Source organism: Pollicipes pollicipes, unplaced genomic scaffold, assembly GCF_011947565.3.
Source record: "Pollicipes pollicipes isolate AB1234 unplaced genomic scaffold, Ppol_2.1 Scaffold_3447;HRSCAF=4054_pilon_pilon_pilon, whole genome shotgun sequence".
Classification (NCBI taxonomy): domain Eukaryota; kingdom Metazoa; phylum Arthropoda; class Thecostraca; order Pollicipedomorpha; family Pollicipedidae; genus Pollicipes; species Pollicipes pollicipes.
In genome coordinates, this window is record NW_023596297.1 from 25,253,512 (window position 1) to 25,267,472 (window position 13,961).

The 13,961-nt window shown below is 52.0% G+C and overlaps 1 protein-coding gene across 1 annotated transcript in view; it reads right to left on the minus strand.

Moving 5' to 3' along the window:
- Positions 1-277: 277 nt before the first annotated feature.
- Positions 278-13,961, minus strand: part of LOC119092341 (uncharacterized) — a 56,913-nt gene continuing 43,229 nt past the window's right edge. The window contains exons 6-14 of the mRNA XM_037215306.1: positions 11,450-11,626; positions 5,806-6,040; positions 4,982-5,331; positions 4,191-4,492; positions 2,586-2,817; positions 2,186-2,349; positions 1,002-1,133; positions 404-590; positions 278-348 (exon numbers count right to left, since the gene is read on the minus strand). Coding sequence (XP_037071201.1) covers positions 278-348; positions 404-590; positions 1,002-1,133; positions 2,186-2,349; positions 2,586-2,817; positions 4,191-4,492; positions 4,982-5,331; positions 5,806-6,040; positions 11,450-11,626 — 1,850 coding nt within the window. The remainder of the gene's footprint in view (positions 349-403; positions 591-1,001; positions 1,134-2,185; positions 2,350-2,585; positions 2,818-4,190; positions 4,493-4,981; positions 5,332-5,805; positions 6,041-11,449; positions 11,627-13,961) is intronic.

Genomic DNA, 13,961 nt, shown 5'->3' on the forward strand with positions numbered 1-13,961 from the left:
ACCAGTAGGCCAGGCTTGAGCGAAGGAAGAGAATCATAAGTCTGCCGGATATCACCGCGCCTCTGCACCGAGCCCTGTGGACTGCCGGCACTGCCATAGACACGCGTCACTTCAGCGGCTCCGCACCGGTCGGAGCTGTCGCGACACGCCGCCGCCGCCGGCCGGGCAGCGGCAGCCTGACGGCCTCGCCTGCCCGGCCGCGTAGGCTAGCCCGGACCAGCCGGCGCCGCACACGAAGCGAGTACAGGAGGCCGAGGAGGACCCGGTGGCTCTTCAGTCACAGCACGTCGTGTCGCCGCATCGCGAGGACGCCGGCGGACCGGGCAGGGGAGGACGGAGGCGGCCACACTGCCGGGCGGAGACGGGGCCTGGGCGTCACGCCCGAACGCCGGCCCGCCAGAACCAGGTAGACGAAGAACCGGGACCAGCTGGGCCCAGCTGGGCCGCCGGCCGCCGGCCGCCGACATGTCGGGGATCGTCACCTCCAGATCGGCCATCTTGAAGACGGAGAGTAGAGGGTGCGAGAGGAATCTCTGGCTCGCGGTGTTCACCATGAAGCTGATGTCTCTCAGCGGCTTGGTACATTTTGCCTGCGGGGAGAAAGAGAGAGGCGAGAAAATAAAAGAAAGACAAATAAAAGGAGCATGAGAAAGGAAGGCTCACTTATAGCATATGCTCAAGAGTGCCGATTGCAGGACATCATGCAAGTACCATCATGACTGCACCGACCACCGTACGCTGTACGGGATCAGGCTGTTTTATATGGACGACATTTTGCAATGTATTTCGCATTTGTATGAATTTTAAGCCGTCATTCGAACTTCCTATATTAATCTGCATGGATTCCACGATCGAAAGACAGTAAAGTCATTGTGAACAGGTAAGGTATATTCATTGCAGATCACCTTGCACGGAAAAGGTAACAACATAGAGCTGCTCCAGGAATTTTACGTGTCCTCGGTTCTGCATATCATGCTCTCCTGGTTTGCGTGGTTAATCACCTTTTCTCTGTTAAGCAATCGTTGGTTGATGCTCTGATTGTATGATTTCTCGACTTCGTCCAGCTTTGCTTGGATGATAAGATTATTCGATGACTGAAAGTGCTGCTTCACAGACAAGGAGCACGGCCAGTCCTGAAATGACACGGAAACATAACCATTCAAGAAAGCGTTTTTGTGTTTCTTGTCATGGCGCATACAGTAGTCCTTAACCCGGGTCCCCAGAAGGTTTTCTAAACGATATCTTCCCCCTGTAATTCATAGAAAGACTTTTTATTGCACCACTTGTTATCAGACTGATGCATTATTTGAGATTGAGTCTCGCGCCTTCTGGGGCATATTTCAAAAACACATTTCGGTGAAACCTCAGGACCAGACCAGCCACGTCACATGATAGCACTGGATAGTGCCCCTGCAGTACCACGAAAACCTAACGAGGATACCAGTTTTAGTTATTTTTTAGGCGGACTTGCACTGTTAACGTTTTGTTACAGCACCAACTTTTCTCTTTCTTTGTAGTCCTCAGAATGTAGCCCTAGTCCGAGACAATGTGACGGACTAGATGCACCACTTTTGAGCTCTTTTAGTCCGTATATGGCGGACTTTGGACATAAACGTGGCACATCTACCGGTATGGATACCATAGGAAGAGATTAACATTTGTGATTGGCACAGCGGGCGACAAGGGTCACTTGCCGAGAAGCGCATTGGTTGGAGTTTGAACCAGTGGGTCATGAGCCATTACGTCACTGCAGACCATATGATACTCTGTTTCCCATAGCCAAAGCGCGCTTCGCAAGTGCCACTGTGTAAGTGTATTGCCAACATTATACAGAGCTCACAATTTGGGAAGAGCAGGACAAGCGAAAAGTTATTACTTTAATGATGGTGAGCAGGTAGTCCAATGGATTTCTCCCCCCGGAGCGGCCAGTTGTAATCTAAATTCTGTACTATTCAGAAGGATTTCGATAGAAAATGCGTCATCGATACGATTGGACGCGAGTGATCCATGCAAGGATAGACCAAAACGATAGCATACTTTTCAGCGTGACTCCTGTCCTTGGAGGCTTGATAGCATAGCATACATGTACATTAAAACGGATGGCTTGGAGCGAAATCACGAAGCAAGCGGGATACAGTTATCTCATACAACAAAAAAAAAAACAAAAGCAAAATTCTAAACGTACCTGCAGTCGCATGCCCCTCTTAGTCATTGTGAGTTCCAGTAAGTGTTCTAATTCTTCAGCTACGTGATCCTTGACCCTCTTGTGGGTGTATGGAAATAAAGCATCCTCGTCTGTTTTGCTGTACCCAAGGAACAGGAACACGCCAAATGGAAGGGTATAGTCATCTGCAATAAAAGAAACATGGTATATATCGCAGAAAACGGTGATAAATAGCCAATCAAACACAGTCAATGCTGCTACATAACCACACGGACACGCCCGACTTTATAGGAATGGCCTGAAAATGCATGAGGGTCACATTTTTCGGAGAACTCCACTGGGCCCGCAAAGTAACTCAAACAGCTCTACCGCACACACCAAAGATGTGTGTCTCACGATGAGCACAAAGTCATGGACGCACCTGCTGAAGGTCTCATGCAGACAAAGTCTCCGTGGTGGCAGATGCAGCCCTCCCTGAAGGGCAGCAGTCGGGCCGCGCCGTGCGGGTACACGGCCAGGTCTGCCTGACAGCTCTTCTTCTCCACGCAGTCGAGCACGTTGCAGACGAGCCGGTGGCGGCCGTGGCACATGCACAGCTCGGAGCAGTCCCTCTGCACCCGGTACTTGTCCGGAGATTCGTCCTGCACATAGTACTGCAACAACGACCAACGCTGTAGAGCAGCGGCGCGGACAGCGGCGGACCCAGTTCGCTGTCATGGTGGCCCGACACGATCAGCGGCGGGTCCGACTCGCTGTCATGGTGGCCCAACATGACCGACGGTGGACCCGGCTCGCTGTCGTGGTGGTCCGACATGATCAGCGGCGGGCCCGGCTCGCTGTCATGGTGGCCCGACATGGTCAACGGCGGGCCCGGTTCGCTGTCATGGTGGCCTGACATGGTCAGCGGCGGGCCCGGCTCGCTGTCATGGTGGTCCGACATGATCAGCGGCGGGCCCGGCTCGCTGTCATGGTGGCCCGACATGGTCAACGGCGGTCCAGGCTCGCTGCCATGGTGGCCCAACATGACCGGCGGTGGGCCCGGCTCGCTGTCGTGGTGGCCCGACATGATCAGCGGCGGGCCCGGCTCGCTGTCGTGGTGGCCTGACATGATCAGCGGCGGGCCCGGCTCGCTGTCATGGTGGCCCGACATGGTCAACGGCGGGCCCGGCTCGCTGTCGTGGTGGCCCGACATGGTCGCACCATGCCAGCTACCATGAGCTAATGGAGATTCTGCTACATGGTCGCAGAATCTCCCTTACTTCCCGGTAGCAGATTTTGAAGAAAAAACATAAGGTGAATTGTTTCATGCAGTAATGTTAGCTTTAGGCTCTGTTTTGGGGCACCTTTTGGACAAACACTCTGGCGTTACACCTCATCCCCGCAGGGGGATCCCCGCCCCCTCCCCCATCTTTGGAGAATTTCTTGCGTCCATGTGTTGCTGTACTTAACGCTTCAACGCAATGGTGCTTTATTATCTCCACAGTCCAGAATGCATCGGAGGCGTATACCAGTGCACCGGCATCCTGCAGTACAATACACTTGGGACTTCTTAAACCAAATTGTTGTTTTTGTTCATGCTGCAGAGGCGAGCCCTCCCAGTGAACATCAGTGCGCACTACTTAGTTATCTGTGACGATGGACGTTTGGGCGTGCGATCCGAGTGAATCATCCAATGAATATATCATACTGACGGTACTAACCGCTGAACTCACCCCAGCTCCGAAGTGCTGAGCTGAAAGCTCACCCTCTGTCCGGGTGCTGAGCTTACCCGAACACCAAAGCGCTAAGCTCAAACTGACTCCTGATGGCTCAGCTCAGCACACTCAGCACACTCACTCCGAAGCTCTGAGTTTATCCTGACTCTGGAGTGATCGCACCCTAACGCCGTAGCGCTGAGCTGACCCTGACTCCACAGCGCTGAGAGCTGACCCTGACCCCGGAGTGCTGAGCTGACCTGACTCCGCAGCTGAGCTGACCCTGACTTCGGAGTGCTGAGCTCACCCTGACTCCAGAGTGCTGAGCTCACCCTGATCCCGGAGCCGACTGGAATGTGGTCGACCACGGTGCCCTGTTTGCGGGCGGTGCAGTACGGCTGGGGCCGGCGGCCGACGGTGGCTCCTCTCGTGGTCGTCGTTGGCGGCGCCGGAGGTGCCGTGGAGCTCGGAGTGGTGGCGGCCGGGCGACGGAAGTCGGGTCGGAGGCCGGGGTTTGGACGTGGGTCACCGTGAGCGGAAGTCGCTTCGACCGGAGGCGAGGTCGTGCGGGACACAGCTGCACCTCCGTGGATAGCGCCCCAACGCAACTGGTGATGCTCGCGCTGTGACAGAGCTGCGGGGTACGAGATGCAGCTGTTCCAGGCACATCGTCACACATGAATCCAGCACACAATGCCGCCATCTCGTGCACCTGTAGGCTATCGGCATTCCATAATCATTATCAAGTATGCGTGGTGCGAGAAAAAAAGCGGAAGTGTTTGTCCTCTTGCGAACAATGCAGCGCCAGATTTGCATGCAGCCAATTATTTCTCATGTCCTTAGTTTTAACCCCATGGTACTGAGCCTGCTGTGACTAAATTGACGCAAGCTTGGACTGCCCGACAGTGCTGTCGCACGGTTCAGTGTAAGGAGATGAGGAATGAAAGGAGATAAGGAATCACAATCAGCATTATTACGCATACACAGATCAAACGTGATGCATAATATCATGCAGCACAGTCAATAAACCCACATAGCAAACACCCACCAGCTGGAGATGCATTGGCCGAAAGGTGGTCACACATCGGTACAGTATTCCGACACCAGTGACGCAGTGACGTACCGACACAGGGGTTTGCCCAGAGCAGACGCTCCCAGTCCTGGCAGCTGTGCTGGGCGGCGGCACTGCTGCCACGGCAGGCGCAGCGGCTGTGCAGCTGGGTGCCCAGCACGGCCAGCAGGGCGCGCCGACAGTCGGCCGTCGGCCCAGCACAGCGCTGGGTCAGCGCGTCCACAGCGCACGCCTGCTCGTACTGCTCCAGCCGCAGCCGACAGCCGGCGTCCGGCCGCCGCTGGCAGCGGTGCGCCACACTGTCGCAGCCGGGCACGGCGCTGCTCTCCGGCTGGCGCGCGCACGTCGGGTGCAGCCGCTCCATGGCGCGCAAGCAGCGGCCGTCGCCGTCCGCAGAGCGCCTGCACACGCACGGCATCAGCTGCCTCTACAGACTGCACTCGACTGCTCTGAGCTCGCTCACGACGCATTGGTCAGTCGACCGAATTCCAGTCAGGAACAAAGCCATTTGTAAAGCTTATGAAACGACTTGCACTGACAGACCACACGCTTGCAGCCTGTAAATACTGAGCTACATGGGACTGGAGATATATCCAGTGTAGTGCTATGAATGAGCAAGGTACGCACGCATATGGGGAAAGTGAGAAACCCTATGGAAAGGGTACATATCAGAGTCCACGGGCCAAAGCATTTCACGACAATGGAGCGGTCCCAATCGCGATGCTCACTCCTGGATGCACGTAACATGCAACACAGTTCTTCAGGAAAATCTTCCAAACTAAGGGCATTATCGTTTGACAGCCATAAAGCCCCAAACATTGTTTTCTAAAACCGTCACTGCTCAACAATTTTCCAGGGTCCCGATCGTCTCTCACCGACAGACACAGAAGGCGGCGTCCATGACGAGCACGCTGTCGGCCTGAGCGTAGAACTGCTGCAGCCGCTGCATGCACATGTGTCGGCTGCAGGCCGTCTCGTCACAGTCGGCCAGCACCGGCTCCAGCCGGGCGCTGCAGCGGTCGTCCTGCAGGCAGTTGTCCAGAGCGGTGTGGCAGGAGGACTGGAATACGTCGTCTCCCGGAACGCTGGTTACCCCGGTCACGTGGTGATCTGGAACAGCCGCACGATTAGTCATGTGACACGTCTACCACTGCCACGCTTCGCCACGGCACGTGTGATCTTCATGACTTTCCCAGTCCTGCGGCGATCAATCTGACACAAATGGGCAAACTTGTGGCCCCCTAGACCGGCTTGATTCAGTTCAATTGAGAAAAGTGCTGGTTCACCGAGATCGGAGAGCATGGCTTTCCATTGCACGCTATCGGAAGTTCAAGATGTTTTGTAACAAAAACGCGCAACATCTGGCCGCAGTCCCACGTTCTCTCCGACTGTCAGAGTTCCATCGCATTAGTCCTACGTCAGTTAGAGGTACGGTACAGGACGCTCTGTCCGACCGTCGGAGTTCCATGACAGTAGTCCTAGGTCAGTTAGAGGTAAGATACAGGACGCTCTGTCCGACCGTCGGAGTTCCATGGCAGCAGTCCTAGGTCAGTTAGAGGTAAGCTACAGGACGCTCTGTCCGACCGTCGGAGTTCCATGGCAGCAGTCCTAGGTCAGTTAGAGGTAAGATACAGGACGCTCTGTCCGACCGTCGGAGTTCCATCGCAGTAGTCCTAGGTCAGTTAGAGGTAAGATACAGGACGCTCTGTCCGACCGTCGGAGTTCCATGGCAGTAGTCCTAGGTCAGTTAGAGGTAAGATACAGGACGCTCTGTCCGACCGTCGGAGTTCCATCGCAGTAGTCCTACGTCAGTTAGAGATAAGCTACAGGTTAATTCATAGCGCATAGCGGTTAATTCCTGGCGTAATGTTCACGAAACACTTGTTGCCGAAAAGGAACGTTGTGACATTGGGCGCCTTTATCATGAACTAACAAAGGCGTAATAGTGGGCACTATGAAGATGTCGGAAAGCATGTGAGTATGTGAGTGCAACGCACTGTTATGTGTGTATGCAGGTTGAATAAATGGTGTATTTTTGGATAAGTATCTACAACGTTGTAATTTCGAGTAAACTTAAGGTACGAATTAAGTTAAGATTATGATTTAGTTAGGAATTTTACTATGTAATGCTGGCAATAGTTCAATAAGCGTATTACTAAATATTACTAGAGCCTTGCGTCATAAAAACATTTCATTGGTCTCAACGAAATCTCGCGATCAGAAATGAGGTCCTTCTTGCCAGGTCAAAGTAGACCCCAGAACAACTGCAAGTGAGGGGTCACATGGGTACGCGTACTCCCTTAGGTCCGGGAGGCCTGAGGAGCCTCTATGCATCGACTATTGACCCGCGCCCGGCCCGGGGAAGCTGACTTATCCCCTGCGGTGTTTCTAACACAGATAAAAAACGAATCCTCGCAGCAAAACGAAATTTTCAGTACCTGTTTATATATGATGGCATTCTTTGAACGATGACCTGATCTGTCCTAAAAATTGTGGGGAACAAAAATGGTCGAGTGGACTCCCAACAGTTTTAACGCTTATTTCCGTGCCCTGAATATCCGTCCTGATGTGCGACAGCAGGTCTGAGCTGCAGCTATCAGAACGACCATTTTTGACATTTCGTGACCTCCGGTGCCCTTACATTTTACCCAAGGTAAAAAATTTGGCATTCGTTCTTCATAATTTGACGATAACTTCAAGAGTGTATCTTTGTTTTTCTCATTCGGCGTCTGGAAGCTGGACATCCTGGGAAAGTCAGCTGTCCTCGCCCCCCTCCCGGACGGGCGAGGTCAGACCCCCGGCCGGGGCGCAGGTTAAGGGCCACCTGAGCCGATGAGAGCCTCCATGTTGTTCAGGCACCAACAGCACCGAACAGCCGGCTTCGTTTCGGTCTGTGCCCGAGGGCCTATTTCCCATGCAGACATAAGGCTGGGGCCAACGATTTTCGTTGGCCGGGCCCCTGAGTCAATGAGGGACCCTAATCGGCCAGGAATCATGTCTAACATGTGTTGCATGTTGGCAAGAGCCCCGAAGTCAGCTAGTAGCAGTGTTTTATGGGCCCGACGAGAGGCCCGAGGAGCCATTCGTGGCCGAAAACCAATGGCCCGATTGGAGGCCCGAAGGCTTCGAAGGGCTGACTGATGACCGATTAAGTGCCCAGGCCCTACGGGCCAGGACCTCAGATTCCAGCCAGGGCCTCTTGTGCCAACTAGAGACCACCTGGGACAATGGGATCCTCTTTTTCGGTTAGATGCCACCCACACCGAACAGTCGGCTCCGTTTGGATGCGAACCATGGGGCCTCTTTTCCAAGAAGTACAAGACCGGGGTGGGCTATCTACATTTATTGGGCCCCTGGAACGATGAAAGCACTGTGTCGGTCAAGGGGCCCACAGTGCCTAACAGGGTGCCCTGTGTCGACAATGGATCCGGGTCAGCTAAGGGAGCATTTGCTGAACAGGAACAAGGGCAGGGACGGGGTCTCGATGTCAGATGGCCTCTTGGATTTTTGGGGGCCTTCTTAAAATGAAAGGAGATCATAACACTTATGGCGAAAATCGACGATGAGGCTATGGAAGGGTCCTCTGTCAGTCAAAAAGGACCAAATACCTGGGGAGTCCTCCACTTTATTTCAACCAAGGGGCCGTTAAGCTAAACTGAAATACCTGTGCCCCTTATTGGACCTTCTGTGACAATGAGAGATATTTGCGCGCCAATAAGGGATTCTGTATCGAAATGGGGCCAACTAACCAGGTCAGAGGTAGTCAGCTACCCGCGTCAAGGAGGGAACCAATGTACGATATATTCCTCTAAGGGCCTCCGGATCGACCAAGTGACCCCGTCCCCCCCCCAAAATGTCGCCAGAATGGCAGCCGGTAAGCACCCCGTGCTGAGGACGGAATGACGTCCCTGCCTCCTGACCGGGAGCGAGATTATCGCCTTAAGTCTTTTACCCACGGAGCCCCTTTCCCAGAAAAAAGTAATAGTTCTCATGAGTGCTCGATAGGAAGGGCCCTGATCCAACAGCTCGAATTGAAGTCAAGTCTAAAAAAGGGCCGACCCATGTTTGTCTGAGGACGTCCATCTTTTTGCGGAACGACTAGTGAAACAAATTACCTGGACATGTTTTCAATCTGCGCACTTCCAATCTAAGGAGCAAGAACACCGATGGCCGAGGTCTCAGCGTCCGTGAAACCGAACGACCTTGGCAGCCGCAAATAACGCCTGGCGGCGAGCCCCGTACGCACGGGAACGACTGCCGTGAGGCGGTGCTTCCGAAAATCTGTCTAAACTAATTCGTAACATTGAAAGGTTAGACTGGTGGGTGTGATTCCCTTGAATAGATTTTAAGCGGTTCTCCGAGCATATTAACAGTTACAGCAACACATAGATAAAGATTCCATCTTTACTCTTCCCTTTCCACCACCAGATATCAGCACCAGTTTACCGATTTAAAAATCTTACAAACAAAATACACACCCAGACTGTCTTTTAAACACCCGAAGTGGTGTGAAAAGACGTTCAGAGGCACTTCTTTCAGATGCATCATTTTCGTTCCCCATGGGCGCCGTCTAGGATGAGCCGCTGGGCCGACGTAGCGAGGAACATGGAGACTACAACGTCGGGTGTCGGAGCTTTGTAACGCACGCGAGCGAATATGCTCAAAACTACGTTACATGTTTTTATCACTAAGCATTTCTGACTTAAGGTTGAGCATTCCCAGACGAACATGGGTTGGCCATTTTAACAATAACTTTAACCCAATTTCGATCTGCAATCTTTCTGGTTTCCGGGGTCCTTGATATCGCTTTGTAGAGCCCCCAAAGATATGTCAAAGCCTCTGTGAGCTATCAGTTCAGAAAGCCCAACGAAGAATTGTGAAATGAATAGCGCTGGGCGCTCATTTCATACCTGTCATTTAACGTTAATTTCCTTTAGTTTATGGACTTTAAATGGTGCATGTCAGCTTCTTGTACTTCTCAGATATCGGTCGGCCGGACACGAACGATTTGACGAGCAACATCAGTTTTCTCAAAATCCTTCTGAATAGCTAAGAATTTCGATCAGAGGTAGCGGCTCCTGCGGGAGAAAACTCATTGAATTTCCTGCTTACCACTATGGAAGAAATGCATTTACTTTGCCTTGTTTTTCCAATGTGTGTGTGTTCTGTAATGTTTGCAACACACCAATTCGTAAAAATAAATCATTATTTATTATGAGACGTAATTGGCCCCGAGGTTTCACTAGAGTATGTTTTTGAAATATGACCCAAAGGTGGAACACTCCTCTTAAAATTCAAATGTGATTGTTTGTTCTGGTCGGTACTAGTTCCGCTCCAGTTATAAATGATAAAACTTAAATTAAAACAGAGAAAATCGTGTCACCAAGAAATCAAGTGGGCTATATGCAGGATTTTTGGGGGGTGGGAGGTTTCACCATCAAGTGGTTCTTTGTGATCCCTGATTCCTCTTCTCCAGCCTTATCAAGATTCTGGTGGTGTCCCTGGTTGACCCCATTATGCAAAATCATAACTTGGTTATTCCTAAAACTGTTCAGCCAAATTTCCCATCAACTAAGAAATTATGGCACACAGCAGCGTATAACTTATGCAGACGTCTTTCCTGTTTAAATCTGAGCACGGTTATATGCATTTTCATGTTCTGATCACAAATTCACGATGCGGGACCTCGTTAACGTGAAACTCCGTCGTACGCGATAGGCGGATTCTTCGGCCACCGAACGCCTCCAGCACCGGCCGTGAACGCCGTGCAGCCTTCCTAAAAAGGTCATCCTCTTTCAAAAACCAGGCATGCTAAAAATACGTCTTTTTGTGTCAAAACATGCGCAATGAATGCTCAGAAAATATCAAAAACTTTGGCCAGCAAATATTATATGCCGGAGAGACACCTTCAGAAACCCTTAGTGAGCGTATCGCCCCTCCCCCCTTCCGTATCAAGGCGAGGGTCAACAAAATCTTTTTAGTTCATACAACCATTTAATTGAGCACGACTTTCACTGTTCCATGTTTCTCGCGGTTAAGACCCGGTAGCTCGTGCTTGAGGTCCGTGAGGGAAAGGGGGATTTGGGTTCATTTTTACGTGGTTACTGCTGTCCCGATGCGTTGCATACTGGATTACAGGCCCAGCGATTTCTGTACAATAATTCCGTTTCGACAGCGTAGTTGGTTTTGAATATTTTTCCCTAGTTGCCCAGATCTGACGTCGACCACTGCGCGCGATATGCTTTCCTCCGTTACAAGCAAATGATAATGTTTTGAAAGAAATGAGAATGATTTTCAGCTCTTTTTGACGTTACAAACATAAACACTTCGCGGAGCTGGTATTTAGGTACAGTGTGACAAAACCAAACCGCATACCTAACTTTGCGGCACGGCTGTCAAACACAGGCGACGTTTTGAGCAGTGAATAGGGGGAAACTGTCACTTCAGCATAGCGGCGCACGCAGCAATAATGTGTACATTTTTCATTAAGCAATCTTCCAGCGTGTCGATTCCACTCACGCGTAATAGTCTGATGACGCCCGGGGATGGAACTGTGCCCCTGCTCGTAGTGGTGTCCATGCAGCGTCCGCTCCATGCTGGACGGCTGCGGCCGCTCAGAGCTCATGTTAAACAGCGGCGCCACCAGCAGCGGGTCGACGCGGCGTCGGCTGGCGTTGGCGCCGCCCAGACCGTCCACTGAAACACTGAACGGTGACGAGGCGGCCGGCCGCCAAGGGCCGGGGCTGCCGGCTGCAGCGGGGGTGCGTGCGGAGGTGCCGGGAGCGGGGACAGCAGGGCGGGGACGGGTGGTGCAAACTTTGTGCTGGGAATGGTGCCGGTGGCGGGCACAGCCGGGAGAGGACGGGGGACAGGTCGTACGAAGTTTGTGCTGGAAGGGGTGCCGGCGGCGAGGCCGGCCGAGCGAGGACGGGGACGGGTGGTGCGAGCTTTGTGCTGGGAGTTGTGCCGGGTGCTGGTGCTGGTGCCGTTGGTGCAGAGGTGCTGGTGCACTCAGTCTGAAACAAAGCACCAAAGAATGTCTGAATGCATTTCAAGCTACTTAGGCATTACTGCGCCAATCAGCTAAAGGAAACAAGCTGCTTTTGCCCGGTGGGTGCTCCCTTATTATCGGCAAGCCGGAAATGATTCGAGCCAAATTTGATACGAAAGAATTTTGACCCTGTAGTTTTGAAATGGCAGCGATGCAAAATAGTTTGACCCATCCTCTGAGAAATAAATGATCTACCTGATCATTTATATCATAGACTGCATAATAATTTTCCTTTTACAGTGCATGGGTCCGTACAAGCGATACTTTCAAATATAAGCTAACTAGATAATACTCGTCTGTTAAGTTTTTGGGAAATGAAACATGTGTAATTATCGGAATTTGAATGTGCAATTTTCACACGAGATGCAGAAGAGACCGGATGTTAATGATACAGTTTTAACGGCTTCAGTTTTTGCAGCATTTGCTTCAGAAGGACGCCTTTCTGCTTAACATATATAGTATTGTAAGCCAAAATTTGTTTCTCATATGTAAATCAAAATTGCAAAATTTTGAGTAAATTTGACGAATGTTTTAACATAAAAAGCCACAAAGGTCCAGTCAAAAGCGTCTCTTTTTGTGTGTCTAGCTTACAAAATGCTTTTATTTGCAACTGGTCCCAATGGTTGAGTATAAACGTAGACGCTGTAACATTCGCTGGTTCTGTTAGGCGAGTTTAACGGAGAAATCATATCGTACCTTCTGAATTAGGTGGAGCGATTCTGTCTTAAGCAAAGTTGGTGAGGTGATGCTATCCTAGTTGAATTAGGTGGGGTGATTCCATTATGCGAAAGGTCTAGGAACAATGCAAACTGCGTAGCTCCCCCCCCCCCCCCCTGTAGCCACACAGAACGTGCTATTTCAGATCAGCGCTGTTTTTATCGTGTGAACCAATAGCAATATGGTTCAAACACTTGTTACAGAATGTCATGTTCGGTTTGCGACTGGACAACGGGCGCGGGCCCGAAGGACTGGCCGTAAGCCACATTAAGGATGCTCTCCCACCCGTGAGGCCGTGACCTGAAATGTTAGTCGGGGAGTCTCTTGCATCGATTGGGGATGCCTTGGGTAGTGCAGGCCTCCATCCGCCCCGAGACCGTCAACACCGAATCACCGACTACGTATCGGTCTGAGCATTAGGGGTCCCTTTCCCAAGCAAGAGCAAGGCCGGACCTGCGACTTGCGTTAGTTGGGGTCAATGAAACCACGAGGGTGTTGGTCAGGGCTCTACAGTGCCCAACAGGGGGTTCTGTGTCGGCAAGTGACCCGAGTCACCAGGAGCCGTGTTTGCGGTGGTCCGAAGACGGCCCGAAGGGCCCCTGGGGACCAAAGATCAAGCAGCCAGTTGGGCTCGGGCTTGCCCCTCACCCGTAGTATCGTGACCAGAAATATCAGTCAGAGGGCCTCTATTACGGTCATCTTGTTAGGGTCCTCTATTTCGATCATATAGCGGCTCGACATGGCATTAAACAATCGTCTCCACTTCCGTCTGTGAACTTGGGACCCATTTCCCAAGCAGAAACGAGGTCGAGGCCTGTGATTTGCAATGACCGGGGTCCCTGACACAATTAAGGGCTGTTGTGTCGGTCAGGGGCCATCAAACTTAACAGGGGTTCTATGGCGGCAGTTGGCCCCGAGTCAGCCAGGAATGATGCTCGAGGGGCCCCAGGAAAAACCGAAAAATCTCACGAGACCGAAGACCAAGGGCCCGATTGGATGGCTGCAGTGCCTAAAGGGCTGACTCCAGGCCACATTAAGGACACCCGCTCGTAGGGTCGTGATCTCAAATGTCAGTTAGAGGGCCTGTTGTGTCGATTGGGCTCTCCTGAGACCGAGCGTTCTTCTGTTCCGGCCAGAGATCACCAACACCGAGCAGTCGGCTGTTTGTCGGTCTGAGCTCCCGGGGCCCATTTCCCAAGCAGCGACAATGCCGGCCCGTGATTTGCATTGGTCGGACTCGAGGCCACCGCAACAATGTGGGGC